Source organism: Atheta coriaria, unplaced genomic scaffold (genome assembly GCF_025399875.1).
Source record: "Atheta coriaria isolate IRGN ID8LTWV9N9 unplaced genomic scaffold, Caltech_Dcor_3.1 hic_scaffold_2_pilon, whole genome shotgun sequence".
Classification (NCBI taxonomy): Eukaryota; Metazoa; Arthropoda; class Insecta; order Coleoptera; family Staphylinidae; genus Dalotia; species Dalotia coriaria.
Window position 1 is genome coordinate 2,750,599 of NW_027045444.1, and position 21,120 is coordinate 2,771,718.

Below are 21,120 nucleotides of genomic sequence, written 5' to 3' on the forward strand. Positions count from 1 at the left end.
TAACTAAACTTTGTTTTGTATAAAAGTAACAATTAGTTTAGATTTTATTCAAAGTTAAAATTGACACAAGTTGATGTTATTTTCTGGTGCATTCTGAAGAATTTTTGCGATTATTTAAATAATTAATAGAACAACAATTTCAATCAAAACATATTCAGAAAGAGGATTAAATTCTGTATTTAATTGAATTTGGACTGATTATTTTAAACAAATAGTTTTGAAATTATAAACAATTAAAATTACGAAAAGAAATATCAGTTTTTATTTGAACTTTTTGTGTGTTTTCTCATCAATTTCATTTATTTAAACAATTAATACAGAAAACAGTTACATATACATATTTTTGGAAAGCCAATTAAATTCTACATCAAATTATCTTTACAAAAATGATTTATTTCTATTTGAAAAGAAATTATAACAATTTTAAACATAAAAACAAAATAAATACAAGTTTCAACTTCAACTCCGTATAACTTTTAAACTTTTTATCATACAATCATCAAATAAACTCTAAATTAAAGAGAATTTAATTAGCTACAAAAGCATATACAACAAATTAACAACAAAACATTTCTTCATACAGAAAAACCAAAAACAAAACAAACAAAAATAAAAACTCAACTCACTGATACACCTAAATAATAATACTAAACCATCTACCCGCACAACTACACACCTGATCGTCCACATCCGCCTGCCTTCGTCCACACTCGCCTCACAGGTAGAGGGATTACCTGTTGCTGGCTCTTGCCGCAACCACAGCGCGCAGAAGCAATCACCAAACACGGTGCGCGAGAGCGGCGGCCATAACGCTTCGCACACTTCATACTCAAACACAAAACCCAACAAAACCCAATCACACACCGAAAAACCCTAATCAACAAGTGCAATTACACTCAGTGTTCATCTCTCCACCAAAATAAATGCGTAACAATCGTGTACGCATTGATAACTTGTGAGTTTTGTGTGTGTGTGAGTTGACTTAAGCCGAAGGAATTCCGTGTGGAATGCGGCGCGTACCACGTCGACGTCTCGCCGATTTCTCACTGCGAGCGAGCGAGTGCGCGTCGTCGTGGCCGTCGAAGGCCTCGATTTCTTGTCGCGCGCTCCTCTAAGGTGTGTTTCCAGCAAGTGCCTATGCTGTGTGTGGTAGTGTGTGTGGACATATTGAACGTTTGTTTATTATAATAAGAAGTTAAGTTGTAAGTTGAGGCAAGAGGAGATTTAGGTTATAGAGGTGAAGGACTGCCGTGTGAGATACGTAAACGCAGGGATTTGCTGTTGCTGTTGCTGTTGCATAAGAAGATAGCAAGTGTGTGGTCAGAGAGAAGAAGGATTTAAACAGGATATTGCTTGCAAGGTGAGTTGAGATTTAGTTTTGTTGTGTTTTTAGTGTTTTTATGTTTGGGTTAAGATATCTTGAGTATTAAGAGGGGTAGAGGGGTGGTTTTGGTGCTATTGTGTGTGGAATTTTATTGGCTTTAAGATGATGTATGATAATGTTTATTAAATTGTTTTTAGTTGGGATTAAATTGTTAATAACTAAATGATTTCATTTTAATTGTGATGCATTTTTGATATTTTAATTTGTATAGTTTAGATGATGATAAAATTATAAACTATTAGGGGTAGGAGGTTGAGTTTAGTATCATTTGATAGAGAATTTAATTGGCTTTAAGATGATGTATAACAATATTATTGAATTTAATTATAAATATTATTAAAGTTGATTTTTATGAAAATTGTCATGATAAAAATATCACTAGATAGCAATTTCGGGAGTAAAGTTCAATTGCGTATCAAATTTGTATTTATAGGGGTAGATTATTAAATTTAGGTAAATTAGAAGCAGAATTTAATTAGCTTTCTGATGATATATAATAATATTATAGAATTTTTTTGGAAATTGTTTTAAAATTGATTTGTTGAAAAAATTGTCATGCAAATCATTAGATTTGACGATCATTTTAAGGGTAAAGTTCAAACGCGTGTCAAATTTGTATCGGTAGGCGTAGGTTATTATTTTTGATATCAATAGGTAGCAAATTTAATCATCTTTACGATGGTGTATAAAAATATTTGAAAAAACATTTCAAACAATCCCTAAATTTGTTTTGTTTATAAAAAGTCAAATTTTGACTGCCATTTTAAAGGTAAAGTTTAAACGTCTGTAAAATTAGTACTACCAGGAGTAAAATATTTAAATTACCACTATTTAATGCAGAATTTAATTATCTTTAAGATGATGTATAAAAATATTACCTAAAAATGCTCAAAATGTCTTTAAAACTCAAATTTATAAAAAAATGCAAAAAATTAAATTTTAAAATTACTTCCAACGTGAATCCTGATAAAACTGTAAATACACACATAAATAACACCAAACACAATCTGCCATTTCTCTCCTTAATTAATCCTGCATTATATTTACAATAAACTTTAATCGCGCTTACATCGCGCTTCCACATTGATCCGCAAACTGGAGCAGACATTTCTGATTCTCTCTCGATTCTCAAAGCATAAAAGAGCAGCAAACACAAAAAAACAACAAAAACTCCGCGGCATTCTTCATTCTCTTCATTCATACACACATACAATATACAATACTGCGGTCTATTAGTATTGGTGGCGTTCGACGCATTTTATACGTTTTATTATCCTGCATTCGCGGATGCGAGCGGAGCGGTTTCTCTCTCGGATCTCGCAACGCGCAGAAATCCATCTATTAATCGCAACGCAACGAAAATATGATGATGATCCGTCGGGCTCGAAATAATTGTTGTCTGCATCGCAAAAAATAACAGCAGAGAAGAGAAGACAGCAGAAAAGAGGAGAGAAGAGAAGAAAGAGTCATGTGAGCGTCGTCGACATCGTTTTTAATTCTTTTCAGTTGCACACGGCGTAATCCACGGCGACCCGAATTCTTATTTCGCGTACGGGCGCTAATTGTTTGACGTTTTGCTTACGCACCGAGATATTTACTCATAGGATAAATTATGTTATGAAAAAATTAGGATTCGTGTCAGAAAGTAGTGCAATATTAGTTAATTCATTAATTTAGGTAATAAATTGATGATTAATAACGTTTTTAAGAAGATTAATTGATATTAGGGTTCATTTTTGGTCATTTTTAGGTTATGTTGGTTAAAATTGACATTTTGAGGTTAACTTTTGAGTATTTCAATGTAATATTACTGAAAAGAACAAATAAATAATTAAATATTAGTTAATTCAATAATTTTATTAATAATTTAATACTTTTGTTTGTTTTTACACAAAATATTTGCAGTTTTTGCGATTTTTTGACGTTTTTTAGGCAAAATTTACATTTTGAGGTTATATTTGGTGTATTTCACTAAGTATCACTTGTTTTACGCTGAATTTGCCTAATTTTTCATTGATAAACTTATTTTTATCAATTTTATTATCATATTTACATTTTGGCATAAAAAAATCATGTTATTAACTGTTTTTCCCTTAAAATATTTTATAATTCAACGTTATAACCTATTTTTATCAAATTCATAACCTCAAAATGATTTTACCACTTGACAGTTTTTCCTCCAAGTGAAATTCTTCCTTCAACTTCAATTAGAAATTGAAATTTCACTCGTCTCTCTGTTTTTGCCGCATTTTCATTCCAGTCACGTCCAAAAATGCACCAAACGCAATAAAACAACTTTCAATAATAATACTAATAGCTACACAAATTTGAATGCATTTTATTACAAAATACATTCACAATTCACAATATTCAAAATATTGATAATTATCTTTATCAGTAAATTGTCTGGCGTTGTTAATATTGCGCCTATTTTCGATACAATTTAAATTGTTTTACTTTTGTGCGCGCCAAGGACGCTCATACTCATAATTACGATTGTTTCAATTTTTTTGTTAACAATTTAATGATCTATTGTTTCGTTCGGTTGGTAGATTGGTCAGTAGTGGATTGTTGCTGCATTTTTTCGAGGGTAATTTAAATTATTCGGTTGTACAATTTTGTGTTTGGCGTTTTGTAATAGAAAGTCACGTTTCGACACCTTGTAGCTCGAAGTCTGCTTTAATTTCGACTTTGTTTTCGGTGTAAGACACCTTTACGTTCTGATTAGTTTTTTTTTTCGGTTTTATTTATTTTGTGGATGTAATGTAATTGTCACACTTGAAATATTTTTATATAGGAGTAACGGAGATTTTTTTGGTTTTTGATGATTTTTCTAAGAATTTTATAGTTTACTTAGTGAATATGCGTTGTTTTTGTAGTTATTGTACATCGTTTTAAAGAGGATTAAATTTTGCGTGTAATGAAAAAAAATTGAAATTATATTTTATTTATTATAGAAGATACAGGATGTTGAAGTTGAAGTAAGTTTTTTTGGTTGAGAGAAAATATTTTTGAGTAAATTTAAAATATTTGATAGTTGGGATAAAATATATTAATATTGTTATATATCATTTTAAAGCGGAATTAATTATCTTGCTTTTGATGTGAATTTGGGAAATTTTTAATAATTAGAATAAAAGTTATTATTGTTTAAAGTTCAAATCAAGATAAGTATAGATAAATACGTTTTTTTTCTTTATTTTTCTTAATTTTATTAACAAATAACAATAATTCTGCTACAAATCATACATATTATTAAAGGCAATAAAATTATCTTTAATTTGATAAATATTTGAACAATTTTTGTGTATTAGATCAAAAGTTATTCATGGTTTAACAACAATTTATGAAAAAAAATACTAAAATTTCATTTTTTCAATTTTTTTTCAAATTTTCGTATTAAATAATAACAAATTTTATATTATTTATACATTTTTTTAAATATTATTAAATTATCTTTAATTTGATATATACTTTAACTAATTTGAGTAAATACAACAAAAGTTATTAACAATTAAAGTACAAGTTACACAAAAATACCTAAAAATTTCATTTTTTCATATTTTACTCAAATTTTTTCACTATATATTAATAAATCTGACAATTTTTATTAATATTATGAAACTTTATTAAATTATCCATAAAACTACGTTTATTTCATGTTTCTATCAATTCCACAACAAAAGATATCCTCTATCAAAATCTATTTCTTCATAGCAACACAATATTTCACATTTCAACACAAAATCTCATTATAAACACCATTTAATCTATTTGTTTATAAACCCATTAATTCCACAATAGCCCCTATTTACACCCATTATGCGCCTGATGAAATGGTGCATGAAAGACTTACATTTTTCTCTTTTTTTTATTATTTTATTATTATTCTAATGCAGTTTGCATTGCATCCCATTGCTATGACACACAAACCTGTGTGCGCATGGGTTGAACGCGTTGCACAAGGCGCAATCTATGTGCTCACAATGTTCACATGCGTGCCTCGCATTCTGATACGCGTGCAAAATGCATTGCATTAATTACGCGACTTAATGAGCAGCGATTTGATGGAAAACGAACGCGCGAACGCTGCGAACTAATTTCGCCGCGTGATTGCGCACGCGCGCCGCTGTTCTTCACGACAATGGCGTTAAACATCGGGTAATAATCGTGCTATTGAATTAATCAATTTCATTACCACATGTTTTGGTATAATAATAATAATATTTGGCAATATTTCAAAGAAAAATGTTGAAAAAATTATTTTTGAGTTTATTAACAATTTTCTTGGGTTTAACAACAAAAAAGTAAAACTTTATATACACATAATTAAAGAGGGTTTAATTATCTTTCATTTGATATATTATTCATTAAAATATCGTAATTAGTTTTAAAATTATAAGCATTTTAAGTCAAAAAAGCAAAAATACAAAAATGCGCATTTTGTCATTAAAATCAAATTATCCTTTATTACAAACAATATATCTTCAACAAATTATACATCATTTTAAAGCCAATTAAATTATTTATAAACACATATCAACTTTAGCCAGATATCTTCCATAACCTCAAAGTTACAAAACATTAAACATCAAGTATTACGTATTCTTCGAAAACATAAATTTTGCACTTTGAATTTTTTCAGTTTTCTTTAATTATTTCTAGTTAACAATAAAATATATGCACACATTTGTTTATGAATAGATAGAGGAATAAATTCTCTATATAATGGCGGTATTTACATGTCCGCACATATATTATCATCGTAGTTACAGCGTCGTAAAGTTTATCAACTGTAAATGCTAATTGAAAATTGGAAAAATTCCAAATGTGAAATGTCATTTTGACACTTCAAACGCTCAGAAATCATTGTTAAAACAATTAAACTTAACAAAAATTAAAGTAGAATAAATTCTACGTATTTTACATTAATTTTTTAATATTTAAACTTAATATTTATTGAGTTATTAAGGTTTGAACAAATAAAATGATATTTTTTAGTTTTTTACGTTTAAATAATCAATAAACATAAAATATTAAACATTTTTATTAACAAAATGATAGATAATTAAATTATCTACACAATACCGTTTAAATTAATTAATTCCGTTTGTTAGATCAAAAGTTATTAATGTTTAAAGTTGAAAATTGATATTATCCATTTTTCATGCCACTGCAAGCCATTAATATTATACAGTTAATACTTCTTCTCCTGCATTGAATGACAATCGATTCGAAAGTGTACTCTTTAATTACGATCCGCATAATACATAATTAAACGCATATTGCCAATATGACGCGTTACACAAGCGGCACGTCGGTCGGCATTATGCGACGCACGTCGAAACCAAAATGGCAGCCGCGCGGCGCGCATGCGCACACGCACCAGGAGTCATTTACCTCGTATCAAAATTAATTATACATCGAATCTCGATTGTTGCGAGCTTATAATGTTGTAAAATTTTCTCTCCACCACAAAAAACGGAATTGTTTTCAAGTTCAACGCGCGCATGGCGAGTTAATTGAATCAATTCACAAGACATGCAGAATGCAGACGGAAAAAAATTAAAAGGAAGTCGATGTTGTAAAAAGAAAAAGTTCTCATAGATTCTATTATTCGCGACGGCGTGTATAGTAATTAACTACTTCAATTGTTATTTTGTTGTTTTCAATGTTAACTCTTGTTGACTCATACATTTCGATGTTATTTTTAGATAATGTGCTCATCATTGGATTGACGACATTGAAAAATCATCAGGCTGGAAGATATTGAGTTGTTGAATCAAAATATTTAATTTTTGGAGGAAAATGTCGGAATCTACGCCGATTTGTCGTTGTCGCGTGTTGTATCTGGGAAGTTCGGTGCCGCAGCAGACGAAAGATGGATTGCAAGGGATTCAGGAGCCGCTGCAGGAGTTATATCCGGATCAGGGTGCCACAGGGGCAAGAGGGATTGATAGCTGGTTGAGTGTGTGGTCTAATGGTATTCTGTTGGAGAATGTTGATGAGAATCACAAGAAAATCACGAGGTTTTTCCCGATTGAGAGTTTGCACTACTGCGCGGCCATTAGGTAAGTCTTTTTTTTTTTTTTTTTTATTGTTTTTAGTGGTTAAATGAGTGGTAACATAGGATATGCGTATATATTCTGAAAGAGGATTAAATTATCTATTATTTGATGTAAAGAGTTTTACGGTAACTTTATTTGTTTATTAGTAAATTGAGGTTAAACTTGAAAAAGTTATTTTTTTGATTTTTTTCATGTTTTTGTTGATATTTTATGTTTAAATAATGATAAGAGGATAAATTATAATATATTCTGAAAGAGAATTAAATTATCTTTAATATTTCATAAAAACCAAGCTTATCGCATAATTAGTTTAGTTGTTATAATTGTTTAAACTTGAACAACTTTAAATTTTAATTTTAAAAATATGACTTTTTTATATTATTTAAATATTTCACCCTTTTAACCTCTTGTAACATTAGACATATATACATATTCTGAAACAGGATAAAATTTTCTATAAATTAGTAAAAACAATTTGTTTATAACTATATTATTTAACAAGTTATAATCGTCTAAAGTTCAAACATGAAAAATAACATTTAAAAATGCATTACTTCACTATTTTTCTCATATCTAATTATTCTCTATTACAAACGCAATAAAAATCTCCACAATAATAAACAGATAAATTCTTTACAAATCACCGCAAACAGTATACAATTATTCCTATTGGTTTGCGAATGATTGTGCATTAAACTTGACGAAGCGTCGACCGCGTCGACTGTATCGAATGTGTTTGTTGTGAGTCAGTATCCTAATGGAATTCATACTTTTACTGCCCGAAAAAACACGTGTAGATTGCATAGTTGTGCATAGTTATAAATAAATAAACAACAAAATTAATGAATAAATGCATTGCACAAAAAACGCGGTTGCGAATCGCATGCGCCAAGGACATTCGAACGTTCGTTGCTACGGCTGGTTCGTTCGTTGATCGAGAGCGTTCGTTCGTCTATCTCGCCACGCTTCGACCTGCATAATTGCATAATTATTACGTGCAAATACCTTAGAAACAAACACACACGGGTATAGGTACGTTTACAGGGACTGCGGTGAACGCAAATGGAGAAGTTCTTGAGTTGAAAGTGCAACTTTAAGTGGACGAAATTAAGTTTGACTTTGAGGTTAAATATTTAGGTTATGCAATTAAGTATTGAAACATTTAATGAGTAAATGTTATAGAGAATTTATCTAGCTATAATTTGACGTTTAAATATTTGATTTCAGATAAAAATTGCAGATTTTATTGATAAAATACTAAGATGATTTTTGAACAATTTATATATATTTTTAATTATACTAACTTTGTGATCAAATTATTCGAAAACTGTCAAAGATATTTTATTTATTTTTTCACTATGTTATAGATAATTTATCCAGCTATCATTTTGTGTATTACTTTTATTTTCATGATAAAAATTGATACTTTTATGATGAAAATACTAAGTTGTTACATATTTACAGCTACTTTTTTTAAATTTATAAGTGTATCAACTTTGCAATCAAATTACTCCAAAACCGTGATAGTTATTTTAATTATTCTTTTAACAGATTATAGAGAATTTATTTAACTATGAATAGTATAAATTTCAAATAAATAACTTAATTAGTTTAATAGTTATTAAACATTTTATAAACAAATTTATTTTCATTAAAAAAATAATTTTCTCAACTTTAACCTTAAATTACAACAAAACTATTTAAACAAATTTCATTATTATTACATAAATAAATAAACAATTTATCTGACTATCTAATGCAATTTCAATATCTCTATTATCTTAAAAGTTATCAACAAAAAACTAAAAATTTTCATCTTTCAGGTATGTTTTGGTACCGGAAAAGAACACTTTACACAATCCTAGTCCCCGCTTCCTCCCACTCGACTCACCCTTCGCACGTGCCCCCAACCCGGTCCATCCACCTCTGTTCGCCGCCATCCTGCGCCGCACCAGCGGCATCAAAGTCCTCGAATGCCACGCATTCATCTGCAAGCGCGAAGTGGCCGCCAACGCGCTCGTCCGCTGCTGCTTCCACGCCTACGCCGACTCCTCATACGCCAAACAAGTGGACACCAACGGCTCCATCTACGGCACGCTACCCTCCGAACGCGGCGGCCCTAAAGAAAACAACGTCGAAGAATGGAAAATGACCCGGTCAAACTCCGGCAGCACAATGACAATCAACACGATCGGAATCGGCAATAAAGACGACATCAGCATCTACAACGGTGACGAGAACCACAAAGTCTGGGCAGGATCCCAGGATAACCTCGATGGCATCTACGATGTGTACGCAAGCAGCACCATCTCGCGGCCGAATAGACCCAGGCAGATACAAGCACCTGTCGCGGTCCCACCACCGCCGGTCAAAGAGAAGAGCAAGAAGAGTAAAAAGAAGATGGCGGCGTCAAAAGAAGATTTGTATCATCCACAGATGAATGGCAAAGCAAATAGTATCGCAGGTATTGTATTATAACCTCTAAAAAGCTTATATTAGGTTATGTTGGGTTTTAATGCGTGTTTATTTTAGGCACCATGTTGAAACCTCGTAATCATCAACCACCAATGCATCAACCACATCAACCGGTTTACATAATGGCGCATCATCCACAAACACTGCCAAATCCGAAGTTTTTACGTCAATATGGTAACACATTCTCGCATCGTCCACGTGGTAAGATGTTAATCCCGGCGAGACCCATTCCACCACCATTGGTACCAGTGGCGCCGATAATTCTCCCCGGGACCATGCCATCCAAGGGTAAAAAGTCAAAGAATAAAGTCATGGAGGAGCCGATTTACATGCCGAGTAATCGTGCGTTGTCGCCGATTGCCAGTTATCAACCGGTGAATTTTCCGCATGAGGCGTATTTGATGCAGCAGTATGCCACGATGGAGAGTCCTTCGAAGAGCATCAAAGCCAAGAAGGAGAAGAGTAAGATGAGTAAGAAGATGGCGCAGAGTATGAACGGTTTGGATGATCCTAATCTGGATGGTGAGAGTCCTTATAATACTGGGATTTATCGCAAGAAGGGACATTTGAATGAAAGGGCGTTTTCGTATTCGATTAGGCAGGAACATCGGAGTAGGAGTTATGGAAGTCTTGCTAATTTGAAGTTTGCTACGCCTATACCCAATGGACATGATGTAAGTAATGATTGTACAATATATTCATCAATTATTTTTTTTATTTTTTTTTTAAATTTTGTAAAAAAAAACAAATTTTAGTCTTTTTTTGAAGAATTTATTAACATAACCTCAATTATTATATATTTTTAGATGGAAGACCGTGAAGATATCAAGAAGGAACGTGAAATAATGCAGATGGTACAGGATCTAGACTTGTCCGGTGATGAAATTGAACGTTCTGAAGTGCCACGTGGTATTTACGAAGCCAGAGGAATCCCGCCGCCCCCAATGGCTCAACCTGTCATGGTCCATAGCCAGCAGATGAATGGCGGACGTGGTTACAAAAGATAACTGCAAATATTGTGCGAAAATGAAAGAAATCATATTTTACACTAATATTATATTAGACATATTCTACAAACAAATAATTATAAGTCAAGAAGCAGAACCATATTATGTTTAATGCTAGTGGATAATAAGCGACAATATTCAATTCTAATGTTTATAATGTTTAATTGTAGGTTATGTAAATAATATAGATGTTTGTATCCATTTTGAACAGAAATACTCGAAGCACTTTTTCAGCAATTTTATATGATTTGTTATAGATATTTATTATAAATAGTTAAACTGATGACGTAACATTTTGAATCATTTTGACAGCACATTGTTTGTTATTAATTCTTTACTTGTACATTAATGCAGCAGTCATTGCTTATATTAGATTATTGCGCAGATATTATTATGATGACATTCCATATTTGAATATTAACAATAAGTGTGTATCTGTATAATTTTTGAGGATGATGGAGATGATGAGGAATATTATTGTTAAGTGCCATTTGAAGATCCAAATGATCCCATGAACAAACGCAAACTTATGTACGTTGTATTGTATTGTAGGTAGATAGATAGTTAAACATTTATGTAAACTGGATGTACACATTACATTGTAAACCTATATTTTTATCAAATATAATCTTGGACGTATGTTTTGGTATTGTTTATTCATTGAAATTCCTTGAAATGTTCAGTAATTCCTTAAAAATCATTAATATGTTATCTTTTTTTCAATTTTTCTAACTAAAAATGAAAATTTCTTTGTATCTCAGTCATTTTCCATCCGATTTTATCAATCTCTTTGCTGAGTGATAAAGGAAGAGTCTCTAATCATATTTGATATCATCCACCTTCTTTTAATGCTCAGAAATGCTCTAAAACTGTTTTTACAAATCTGTCAAACATGAAGTTGTAATTAAGAAAGAGTTCCTTTATCAACTAAACAATCCTCAATCCTTTCGCTTTGAAAATGCCACAGAAACACTAAAAAACGCTCTTAAATATTGGCACATTTAGCAGCGTAATTTAAATTTATATCGAAATCGAATTCAAGTTTTAAAAGTTTAGGATGCAGCGCTCTGTACATAATTTTAAAAATGTCAGCTGCGCGCTTCATCCTCCTTGCACGTTCTGGGTTCCTAGTACCCAACATCGTTTTCAGACGACTTCGAAGCGAAAATTTCGTTCAAAATGGCTTCAAAACAGCAATAAAATTAGTTGGAATATTAGGAACGCAGAAAGTGAACAGACACGATAAAAGCTGCGCTATTGTGCTGCCATCTAGTGGTGGCGTACACTAACTAAGAGCTTGAAAGTTTTGTGTTACAATCTGTAATTAGCTTTAGAACTTTCGGATGTAGTTCCGTTTCTGACCAACAGAGGGCGATACCATTCACTTTTCTGCAATTTTTGAGCTGAAATTATTTTAAAAATGGATTTGTAGTATTTAGGAAGAGGAATGTGTTTGGAAATAAAATAGTTTCAATATATTTTCGCTAAATTTCCATATATTTTACAAAATTTTATTAGAACAGATAAATATAAAATGAGACTCTTCAAATTGCATTAGTTTTACAAAAGATACAGAGTGTTTTTCGTACTGAATCGCAGATAAATAAAAATTCTTACTAAAAATCAATTTATTGCCCTTTTCTTTAACATTATATAATTATATTATAAGTATTTATCTTGTCAATTAACTATATCAATTAACGCCCTCAAAAAATATATTTTTGTACAACTTCTCAATAAGATAATGATTATTTTCTAGTTAAAAAAGTATTCTACGTGAATTGCGCAATAAATCCAAAATCAATGCATTACATAAACGGTATATTCCATTATGAGTTGGAAACTCATAGAATGCAATCAACATGTTTTGTTAATATCAGTACTTCAAAGCATAGCGAAAAAGTGTTATCGTTCCAATAATACTTATCTAGATAACATCGCGGCAAATTCTCTAATGCATCCAATCACTGTTTATCAGCAATTAGGTATTTCACATGACCAAATTTTTATATCAAATCCCTGCATACATATATATTTGCAATAAATTCATCCTCACATCACATACAGTTGATTACCTCTAAAGTGTAACATTCAATCAAAATGAGGTGCTTATGGGTCGCAATTAGCGTCCTGGTCGCGGTGGGCGTATCACTTGCAGTGCCTGTAAACGTAAATAAAACCAATGTGACAACTCGCGCCGATGCTGGCAACCCAGATTGGTGGAAAACCGCCGTTTTCTATCAAATTTATCCAAGGAGTTTCATGGTATGCTACTTTTTTGCTTCTATTTCATCCAAAATAATTAATAATTAATAATTAATATTAAATTCAATAATAGGATTCAGATAACAACGGCGTAGGAGACCTGCAAGGAGTCATCAGCAAATTGGACCACCTGGTCAAATTGGGCGTCACAGCCCTGTGGTTATCTCCAATCTACAAGTCTCCAATGAACGACGCGGGCTATGACGTCTCCGACTTCAGGGCTATCGATGAAAAATTCGGAACCATGGAAGATTTCGATGAATTAGTCACCAAGGCTCACGAATTGGGCCTGAAAGTCGTCTTGGACTTTGTACCCAACCACACAAGCGATGAACATGAATGGTTCAAAAAAGCATTAGCAGGAGAAGAGAAATATAGAGATTATTATGTCTGGGCTGACGGTTTAGATAGTGGTGCCAAACCACCATGCAACTGGGTAAGTAACACATCAACCATCACACATCACATTAAGTGTACCTAATCTAAACCCCTAAATGATTTCCACAGATCAGTTACTTCCATGGACCAGCCTGGACCAAACCCGCCGGAGAAGACACACAGTATTACCTCCATCAGTTCCACGCGTCTCAACCAGATTTGAACTACCGTAATGCTGACGTGAAACAGGAAATGAAAGACGTGCTCACTTTCTGGTTAGATAAGAATGTCGATGGTTTCCGGACTAGAACCCTGCATGAAGGTGATTTACTGGTGAATTCTTTAAAAGAAAAGAAAGTACTGAATGTCATTCGATATTTAACTAATGACGCTGGCATTCCGTACAGAGCAAGCTTCCTGCTTATGAACACTGCCAATAGTGATGTGGTCATCAACTTAGCAGATGATGTTAATCCACCTGTCTTACCAAATCTATTACTGATACAAGCTGCAAGCAGAAACTCCGAATGGGCCGTTAATAGTATTGTTTCATCACACGAGCCACTAACACTCAAACCATACGAAAGCCTCATCATCGGTTATTAATTACTACATGTTCAACTACAACTACAACTACATATATTATATTCTAATAACCTTGTTAACTGATAACACAACACGATGACCTTTCGGACACAATAAAGAGTTAAATGTATAATAAAATTGTAAATTTCAATGCGCCGGAGGTGATTACCAATCATAAACTTGTTTGCGGCGTATTGCCATATGACTACATTATATCATTGGGTAGTTTTCGAATCCGCAGACTTCTTTGAGTTTGAGTTTTCATTATTCAATGTGGACTGCATTCCACAACAACTAGTTTCGCCAGCGCTGCGATGTTACTCGTAGCAGAAATAAATAAATAACAGCCACAGCATGACGAATAAATCATGGAGATTTTAAGCCTGTTTAAGGTAAGTCACATGGGTTGGATTTTTACGACTTGATATGATATACTCGTACATTTATCATTGTTTAAAGTGTATTCTCGTGTGACGCTGATTAGAATTTAATGAGGTGTTTCCGGTGACGTGATTCTAACAATATAACATAACAATTCGAATAAAATGCGTCATTAATATTTATTCTCAATCATTGTTTAAATACTTATCAATTTCGATAAGTCTAACGTTCGATCTTCTCGAGTATATAAACAATTTCGGTTTTTAAACAAGTTTACTGTGATAATTAATTATCTTACTTTGTGTGTAAGTGTTTTATTTTTAAAAATATTTTTAAAGTGAAGGTTGCTACGTGCTTTTTTGTTATACAACTACAAAGTAACCAAATTTATCAAAACTTGCATGAAATATTATTCATATTCATTTATCACTGCCAATTTACATTTCGTATATTATTTTAAAACCGAAATATTCTAATCAGTGTCATCATCCTATACTATATATAAACAGACTAAAGATAAATTTTTACTTAGTAGTGTTTTGTTTCCCAGTGTTTAAATATAAAATCAAATATTTTAATAGAATACAAAATCGTCTTGTCTACTCACCAACATGAATCTCTTCTACGCTTCCTTTGGAATACTCACAATATTCCTAATATCCGGAGGTGCGTTAACAAATGCCCATCGACGGCCATGTCGTGAATCTCCTCCCGGAAGTGATGATGACCGTGAATTGAAACTGGTGCATGTTGTAATGCGTCATGGAATTCGTGCGCCTGTTTCATTATATCCGAATGATCCACATCAGGGTAATGACTTCCCTCCGAATGGACGTGGGATGATTACTATGAAAGGCATTGAAGGTGTTTATGAATTGGGGAAGATACTTAGACAAAGGTTTGATAAATTCCTGGGTTCGAGGTTTAATATCTCGGAGTTCAAAGCGGAGTCGACAGGAGTTGAACGCGCGCAGGCGACGATTATGGCTGTGAATGCTGGGTTGTGGCCTCCGGCGAAGGAACAAAGGTTTAGTAAGGATTTTGCATGGATGCCTGTGCCTGTTTTCATGACGAATCTTGATGATGATATGGTGAGTTGATTTTCATTCTGAAATTAAAAGAAAATTAGTTTATTTTGTTTTTGTTTTAGTTGTTGTTAGTGGCTAAGGATTGCCCACAGTATAATTTTGAAAGGAAGAGAATTGAAGAGTCAGCTGAGGTTCAAGCTGAGTTGGAGAAATATAAAGATATGATGGCGATTATCCAAGAAAAATCTGGGCAAACAATGAAAACGTTTGATGATATTGGAGATATTTATGCTACTATGTTGGCAGAAGTAAATATTAATTAATAGTTTTTAATATTAATAATTATTTTATTTTATTGTAGAAATCTTATGGTTTGGACTTACCTGATTGGGTCTTACCGCATTTTGATCGTATGGAAACAGCTACAGCGTTCAGTTTTGTAATCAAAGCTTATAATGACAAGATGCAACGTTTGAAAGGCGGTGTTTTACTTAAGAAGATCCTTTCTGATTGGCGATCGAAGGTTGCTGGTACTCTCACACCGAAAATGTTCCTCTATGGTGGTCATGATTCTACTATTGCTAATTTGTTGAGTGCTTTGAAAGTTTTCGATCCACAAGTGCCTAATTATGCTATGTCTATAATTTTACAAATGTCTTTTGATAAAAGTACAAAACAACATGGAATTGAGGTATGTTACATGTAGAAATTATTGTTTACTGAAGGTATTAAAGTAAATATTTAGTTTTTGGTTAAAAAATCCGAAAAATTTTACTGATAAGTCAACTTTGAAGCTGAATAACTAAAAAAAATACATTGAATAATTTTACAAAAATATTTTTAAAGTTAAAATTACTTATTTTAGTATATATTTGGAATGTTTCGTTAAAGTGGAATGTCTAATTAATTATCTATAGGCTATCAAAGAAAAAAATCAAAAAATCGTAAAAATTCAACTGAAATTCTAACAGAAAAATTAATGACTGAAAAAATATTTTAGATAAATTAACAAAATTACTATAAATAGATAAATTGATAATCAAGTCAAATATACTGAATGTTTCATTAAAATTCATGGTGTAATTAATTAATTACAACGCGTCAAAGTTAATTTTCATTTTTATCATAAAAACCTTCCATATTATTTGCAATTAAATCAAATTTAAATTGATTATACATTATATTTTTTGTATTTTTTAGATCTTTACTAAAAACTCAACTGCAGAGTATATACAACACCAGTTACCAGGCTGTGAAATGTTCTGCCCACTTGAAGATATAATTAAATTGACATCCAATGTGATTCCTGTCGATTGGGAAGCTGAATGTGCCACTGATGATGAGAATTATACAGCTCCGCCATTTGAAGGGCCGTAGATGTTTCTACTTGACACAGATCTGAAGTATTTTCATTTTTATAATATCTTTTTGACGATTATCAATGAACTCGAAAATTGTGGATATTTTGAATAATAAAGAAACGTATTTTACTTTTTAACGCACAAAGATGGTTTTCTTTAGCGATCATCACCACTGCCACTACTGTTTCCCTCGAAATGCTGTAATGATCTTGTGAAATGATTGATTACTTTGTTTTTGATTGCCAGTAATGTCTGCTTACGTTGTAGACGATGAGCATGATGAGGCCAGTAATACACACATCACGAATGTTCATATTTGAGAAGTGATTTGGAATTTTCGGTTTTTCAACGTCTTCCACGACAAATAGTACTAAATAACTAAAATAAATTATGTTTTATAATATTTTATATGTTTTAAGGGTAATTGCTAATACTTACTGTAAAAATAAAACTGATAAACACAGCTCCAATGAAGATTTCTTTTAAATATGGATTCATCACTATAAATTTAGACAAAATTATAAATTTAAGAGAAAAAACGTCAAGGTGACATTTAATTTAATAATTACATAATTTAATGTTGGTATATTTTATCTGTCATTAAAAGATGTCGCTTTGGGTTTGTTTTTGTGTGTTTTTGTTTGTTTTTTTGATCTTTTTGATCTTTATCCTTTGACCTACCAAAGTCCCTATAAATGCCCTAAAATCTACTTTGAAAGTCGACAATTTTTGCATTTCTTTGAAACACGTCCTCTAAAACACCCTGTATCTCGGTTCTTTCTTGTTTAATTTTGCCATTCTTTATGTTATTTTAAAGAGGAAGAGTTGCTACATCGTTTGATATATAGTTTGACTTCCGAAAGGCCCTGTAAGTGCCCTAAAATTTACTTTGAAAGTCGGCTTTTTTTGCAATTCTTTGAAACACGCCCTCGAAAACGCCCTGTATCTCGGCTATTTCTGGTTCAATTTGAGTGTTCTTTATTTTATCTTGTAGAAGAATAGTTGCTCCATCCCTTGATATACTTTTCAAGCCCCTAAAAGCCCAACAAATGCCCTAAAATCTACTTTGAAAGTCGGCCCTTTTTGCACTTCTCTAAAACACACCCTCGAAAACGCCCTGTATTTCGGCTGTTTCCGGTTGAATTTGAGCGTTCTTTGTTATATCTTGTAGAAGAATAGTTGCTCCATCCCTTGATATACTTTTCAACCCCCTAACAGCCCTACAAATGCCCTAAAATCTACTTGGAAAGTTGGCATTTTTTGCAATTCTTTGAAACACGCCCTCGAAAACGCCTTGTATCTCGGCTGTTTCTGGTTCAATTTGAGCGTTCTTTGTTTTATTTGGTAGAAAAGAGTTGATTCATCGTTTGGTATCATTTTTGGTGCCCTGAAGGGCCTAGAAATGTCCTAAAAACACCCCTAAAAGTTGGCATTTTTGGCACATTTTTTCATTGAAATCTGAAAATTTTTAGCGAAGTTCTTAAAAATAATTCGGAATTATTTTGAATTCGTGCGAAGATCGCGCAAAAATTTTCAGCCTCCTTGCATTTCTGGGTTCCTAATATTTAAATCAAATTTTCCCTTAGTTTCGAGGCAAAATTGAACGAAATGAAAGAGAGAGACGGAGAGAGAAAGAGAGAGGCAGAGAATAGATTTCAAATTCAGTCGAAAATCCCGCGAAAGTTTACAGAGAGAGAGGGTGATACAAAGTCAGAGAGAGAAAGATATAGTCAAAAACCCCGCGAAAAGTTTCAGCCTCCTCAACTTTCTGGGATCCGGATAACACAACTCGATTTTACTTGGTTTCGGCCCGAAATTGGACACACACACACATGCAAATTCACACGTACACGAAATAATAAATTGAAAATTTGTTGTTTTTAATAGCTTATGTAATCGAGAATTTTAAGCATTTAGGATCTGTGGTCCTTTTCCTTCTAGCCCTTTTAGTTCAGGAGTTATGGGCATTTAAAGTTTTATTTTGACTTCGCAGGAAAAAATTTCAATCGAAAAATTCGACCCCGTTCTTCAACCGAAAATAGTTATTACATTCGAATGTCCTTTATATTCTTTGGTAGTCTGATGGTTATTACCTCATAAAGAGCTAACTTCTGGTTATTGTTATTTTAAAAAAGAAGAGTTATTTAATTGTTTGCTAACCTTTCTCGCTTCCTAAAGGTCCTAAATATGCCCTAAACTTGACTTAGATTAGTTTCCAGTGAGTTTTAAAAACAAGCTCTGGAAAACACCCTGTATCTCGGCTGTTTCTGGTTCAATTTGAGCGTTCTTTATTTTATTTTGTAGAAAAATAGTTCCCCCATTCTTTGATATATATTTTAACCCCCTAAAGGCCCTTCAAATACCCTAAAATCTACTTTGAAAGTCGGCCTTTTTCACAATTTTCTAAAACACGCCCTCGAAAACGCCCTGTATCTCGGCTGTTTCTGGTTCAATTTGAGCGTTCTTTATTTTATCATATTGAAGAATAGTTGCACCATCCCATGCTTTACTTTTCAAGCCCTTAAAAGACCTACAAATGCCCTAAAATCTACTTTGAAAGTCGGCCTTTTTTGCAATTCTTTGAAACACGCCCTCGAAAACGCCCTGTATCTTGGCTGTTTCTGGTTCAATTTGAGCGTTCTTTGTTTTATCTTGTAGAAGAATATTTGCTCCATCCCTTGATATACTTTTCAACCCCCTAAAAGCCCTACAAATGCGCTAAAATCTACTTTGAAAGTCGGCCTTTTTTGCAATTCTTTGAAACACGCCCTCGAAAACGCCCTGTATCTCGGCTGTTTCTAGTTCAATTTGAGCGTTCTTTGTTTTATCTTGTAGAAGAATAGTTGCTCCATCCCTTGATATACTTTTCAACCCCCTAAAAGCCCTACAAATGCCCTAAAATCTACTTGGAAAGTTGGCCTTTTTTGCAATTCTTTGAAACACGCCCTCGAAAACGCCCTGTATCTCGGCTGTTTCTGGTTCAATTTGAGCGTTCTTTGTTTTATTTGGTAGAAAAAGAGTTGATTCATCGTTTGGTATCATTTTTGGTGCCCTGAAGGGCCTAGAAATGTCCTAAAAACACCCCTAAAAGTTGGCATTTTTGGCACATTTTTTCATTGAAATCTGAAAATTTTCAGCGAAATTCTTAAAATTGATTTGAAATTATTAATTTCGTGCGAAGATCGCAATAAAATTTTTAACCTCCTCGCACTTCTGGGTTCCTGGTACCAAAAATCAATTTTTCCCGTAGTTTCGAGGCAAAATTGAACGAATTGAAAGAGAGAGACAGAGAGAAAAATCAGAGAGAGAAAGAAATTAGATTTCAAATTCAGTCGAAAATCCCGCGAAAGTTTACAGAGAGAGAGGGTGATATAAAGTCAGAGAGAGAAAGATATAGTCAAAAATCCCGCGAAAAGTTTCAGCCTCCTCAACTTTCTGGGATCCGGATAACACAACTCGATTTTACTTGGTTTCGGTCCGAAATTGGACACACACACACATGCAAATTCACACATACACGAAATAATAAATTGAGAATTTGTTGTTTTTAATAGCTTATGTAATAGATAATTTTTTAAGCATTCAGGATCTGAAGTCCTTTTCCTTCTAGCCCTTTTAGTTCAGGAGTTATGGGCATTTAAAGTTTTATTTTGACTTCGTAGGAAAAAATTTCAATCGAAAAATTCGATCCTGTTCTTCAACCGAAAATATTTTCAGGAAAAAAGTTCGACCCTGTTCTTTGAGCAAAAAATATTTAAAAAAATTATTTCAACCCTGACTTTCAACAGAAAATAATTTATAAAATTGAGTTTGCCCTGTTTTTCAACAAAAAATAATTTTGAAACAAAAATTTGACCCTGTTTTTCGGCCCAAAAATCAAAAATAGGTGAAAATATTACAATTTTCAGAGGGCATTTTAGGGCACTTTCAAAGGGTTTAGGAAGGAAATTAGGTACTCACTTTGTAGCAGAACTCTTTAGCTATCAAATAAGACAGAAAAATCTAAATTTCCTCTATATTTACAGGAGATACAGGGTGTTTTCCAAAACAACTTTTGCAACTTAAACAAAAACTTTTGAAGGGCATTTTAGGGCACTTCTAGTAACTTTAAAGATAAAATAGCATACTTACCTTGCAGCAGACATCTCCAGCTATCAAATGAAGCTAAGAACTCTGAAATTGCTCAAT

General features: G+C 32.6%; 3 protein-coding genes and 1 long non-coding RNA gene across 7 annotated transcripts; 3 read left to right on the forward strand and 1 right to left on the reverse strand.

Moving 5' to 3' along the window:
- The first annotated feature begins 747 nt into the window (after positions 1-747).
- LOC135798575 (uncharacterized) lies at positions 748-11,573 on the forward strand. Its single transcript, XM_065311445.1, has 5 exons — positions 748-1,360; positions 7,099-7,455; positions 9,276-9,916; positions 9,985-10,601; positions 10,734-11,573. The coding sequence occupies exons 2-5, from the start codon at positions 7,193-7,195 to the stop codon at positions 10,932-10,934; spliced, it is 1,722 nt and encodes a 573-aa protein (XP_065167517.1). The 5' UTR covers positions 748-1,360; positions 7,099-7,192; the 3' UTR covers positions 10,935-11,573.
- Positions 11,574-12,978: 1,405 nt separating this feature from the next.
- Positions 12,979-14,183, forward strand: LOC135803303 (maltase 1-like). Its single transcript, XM_065316896.1, has 3 exons — positions 12,979-13,199; positions 13,273-13,635; positions 13,707-14,183. The coding sequence occupies exons 1-3, from the start codon at positions 13,035-13,037 to the stop codon at positions 14,181-14,183; spliced, it is 1,005 nt and encodes a 334-aa protein (XP_065172968.1). The 5' UTR covers positions 12,979-13,034.
- Positions 14,184-14,413: 230 nt separating this feature from the next.
- On the forward strand, positions 14,414-17,077 carry LOC135798585 (testicular acid phosphatase homolog). 2 transcript variants are annotated; one of them, XM_065311457.1, is made up of 5 exons: positions 14,414-14,554; positions 15,125-15,634; positions 15,694-15,879; positions 15,933-16,262; positions 16,772-17,077. In XM_065311457.1, the coding sequence occupies exons 1-5, from the start codon at positions 14,531-14,533 to the stop codon at positions 16,946-16,948; spliced, it is 1,227 nt and encodes a 408-aa protein (XP_065167529.1). In that variant the 5' UTR covers positions 14,414-14,530; the 3' UTR covers positions 16,949-17,077. The 2 variants fall into 2 exon arrangements, with proteins under 2 accessions (XP_065167529.1, XP_065167537.1); XM_065311465.1 differs by lacking the exon at positions 14,414-14,554 and adding an exon at positions 14,643-14,848.
- Positions 16,673-17,509, reverse strand: LOC135798624 (uncharacterized). Of its 3 annotated transcripts, none has more exons than XR_010549755.1 (4): positions 17,371-17,509; positions 17,193-17,310; positions 17,063-17,130; positions 16,673-16,969 (listed from the first exon to the last, which is right to left on the reverse strand). It is a non-coding gene; the product is annotated as an uncharacterized lncRNA (long non-coding RNA). The 3 variants fall into 3 exon arrangements; XR_010549756.1 differs by having other exon boundaries at positions 17,063-17,140; XR_010549754.1 differs by having other exon boundaries at positions 17,063-17,310.
- Between the last annotated feature and the right edge of the window lie 3,611 nt (positions 17,510-21,120).

Bases quoted from the DNA above. Each gene is read 5' to 3' on its own strand.
- LOC135798575 (XM_065311445.1), top strand. From the start codon at position 7,193: ATGTCGGAATCTACGCCGATTTGTCGTTGTCGCGTGTTGTATCTGGGA. The intron at 7,456-9,275 runs GTAAGTCTTTTT...TTCATCTTTCAG, and splicing joins CACTACTGCGCGGCCATTAG to GTATGTTTTGGTACCGGAAA. The intron at 9,917-9,984 runs GTATTGTATTAT...TGTTTATTTTAG, and splicing joins CAAAGCAAATAGTATCGCAG to GCACCATGTTGAAACCTCGT.
- LOC135798585 (XM_065311457.1), top strand. From the start codon at position 14,531: ATGGAGATTTTAAGCCTGTTTAAG. The intron at 14,555-15,124 runs GTAAGTCACATG...ATATTTTAATAG, and splicing joins AGATTTTAAGCCTGTTTAAG to AATACAAAATCGTCTTGTCT. The intron at 15,635-15,693 runs GTGAGTTGATTT...TTTTTGTTTTAG, and splicing joins CGAATCTTGATGATGATATG to TTGTTGTTAGTGGCTAAGGA.
- LOC135803303 (XM_065316896.1), top strand. From the start codon at position 13,035: ATGAGGTGCTTATGGGTCGCAATTAGCGTCCTGGTCGCGGTGGGCGTA. The intron at 13,200-13,272 runs GTATGCTACTTT...ATTCAATAATAG, and splicing joins TTTATCCAAGGAGTTTCATG to GATTCAGATAACAACGGCGT. The intron at 13,636-13,706 runs GTAAGTAACACA...TGATTTCCACAG, and splicing joins CCAAACCACCATGCAACTGG to ATCAGTTACTTCCATGGACC.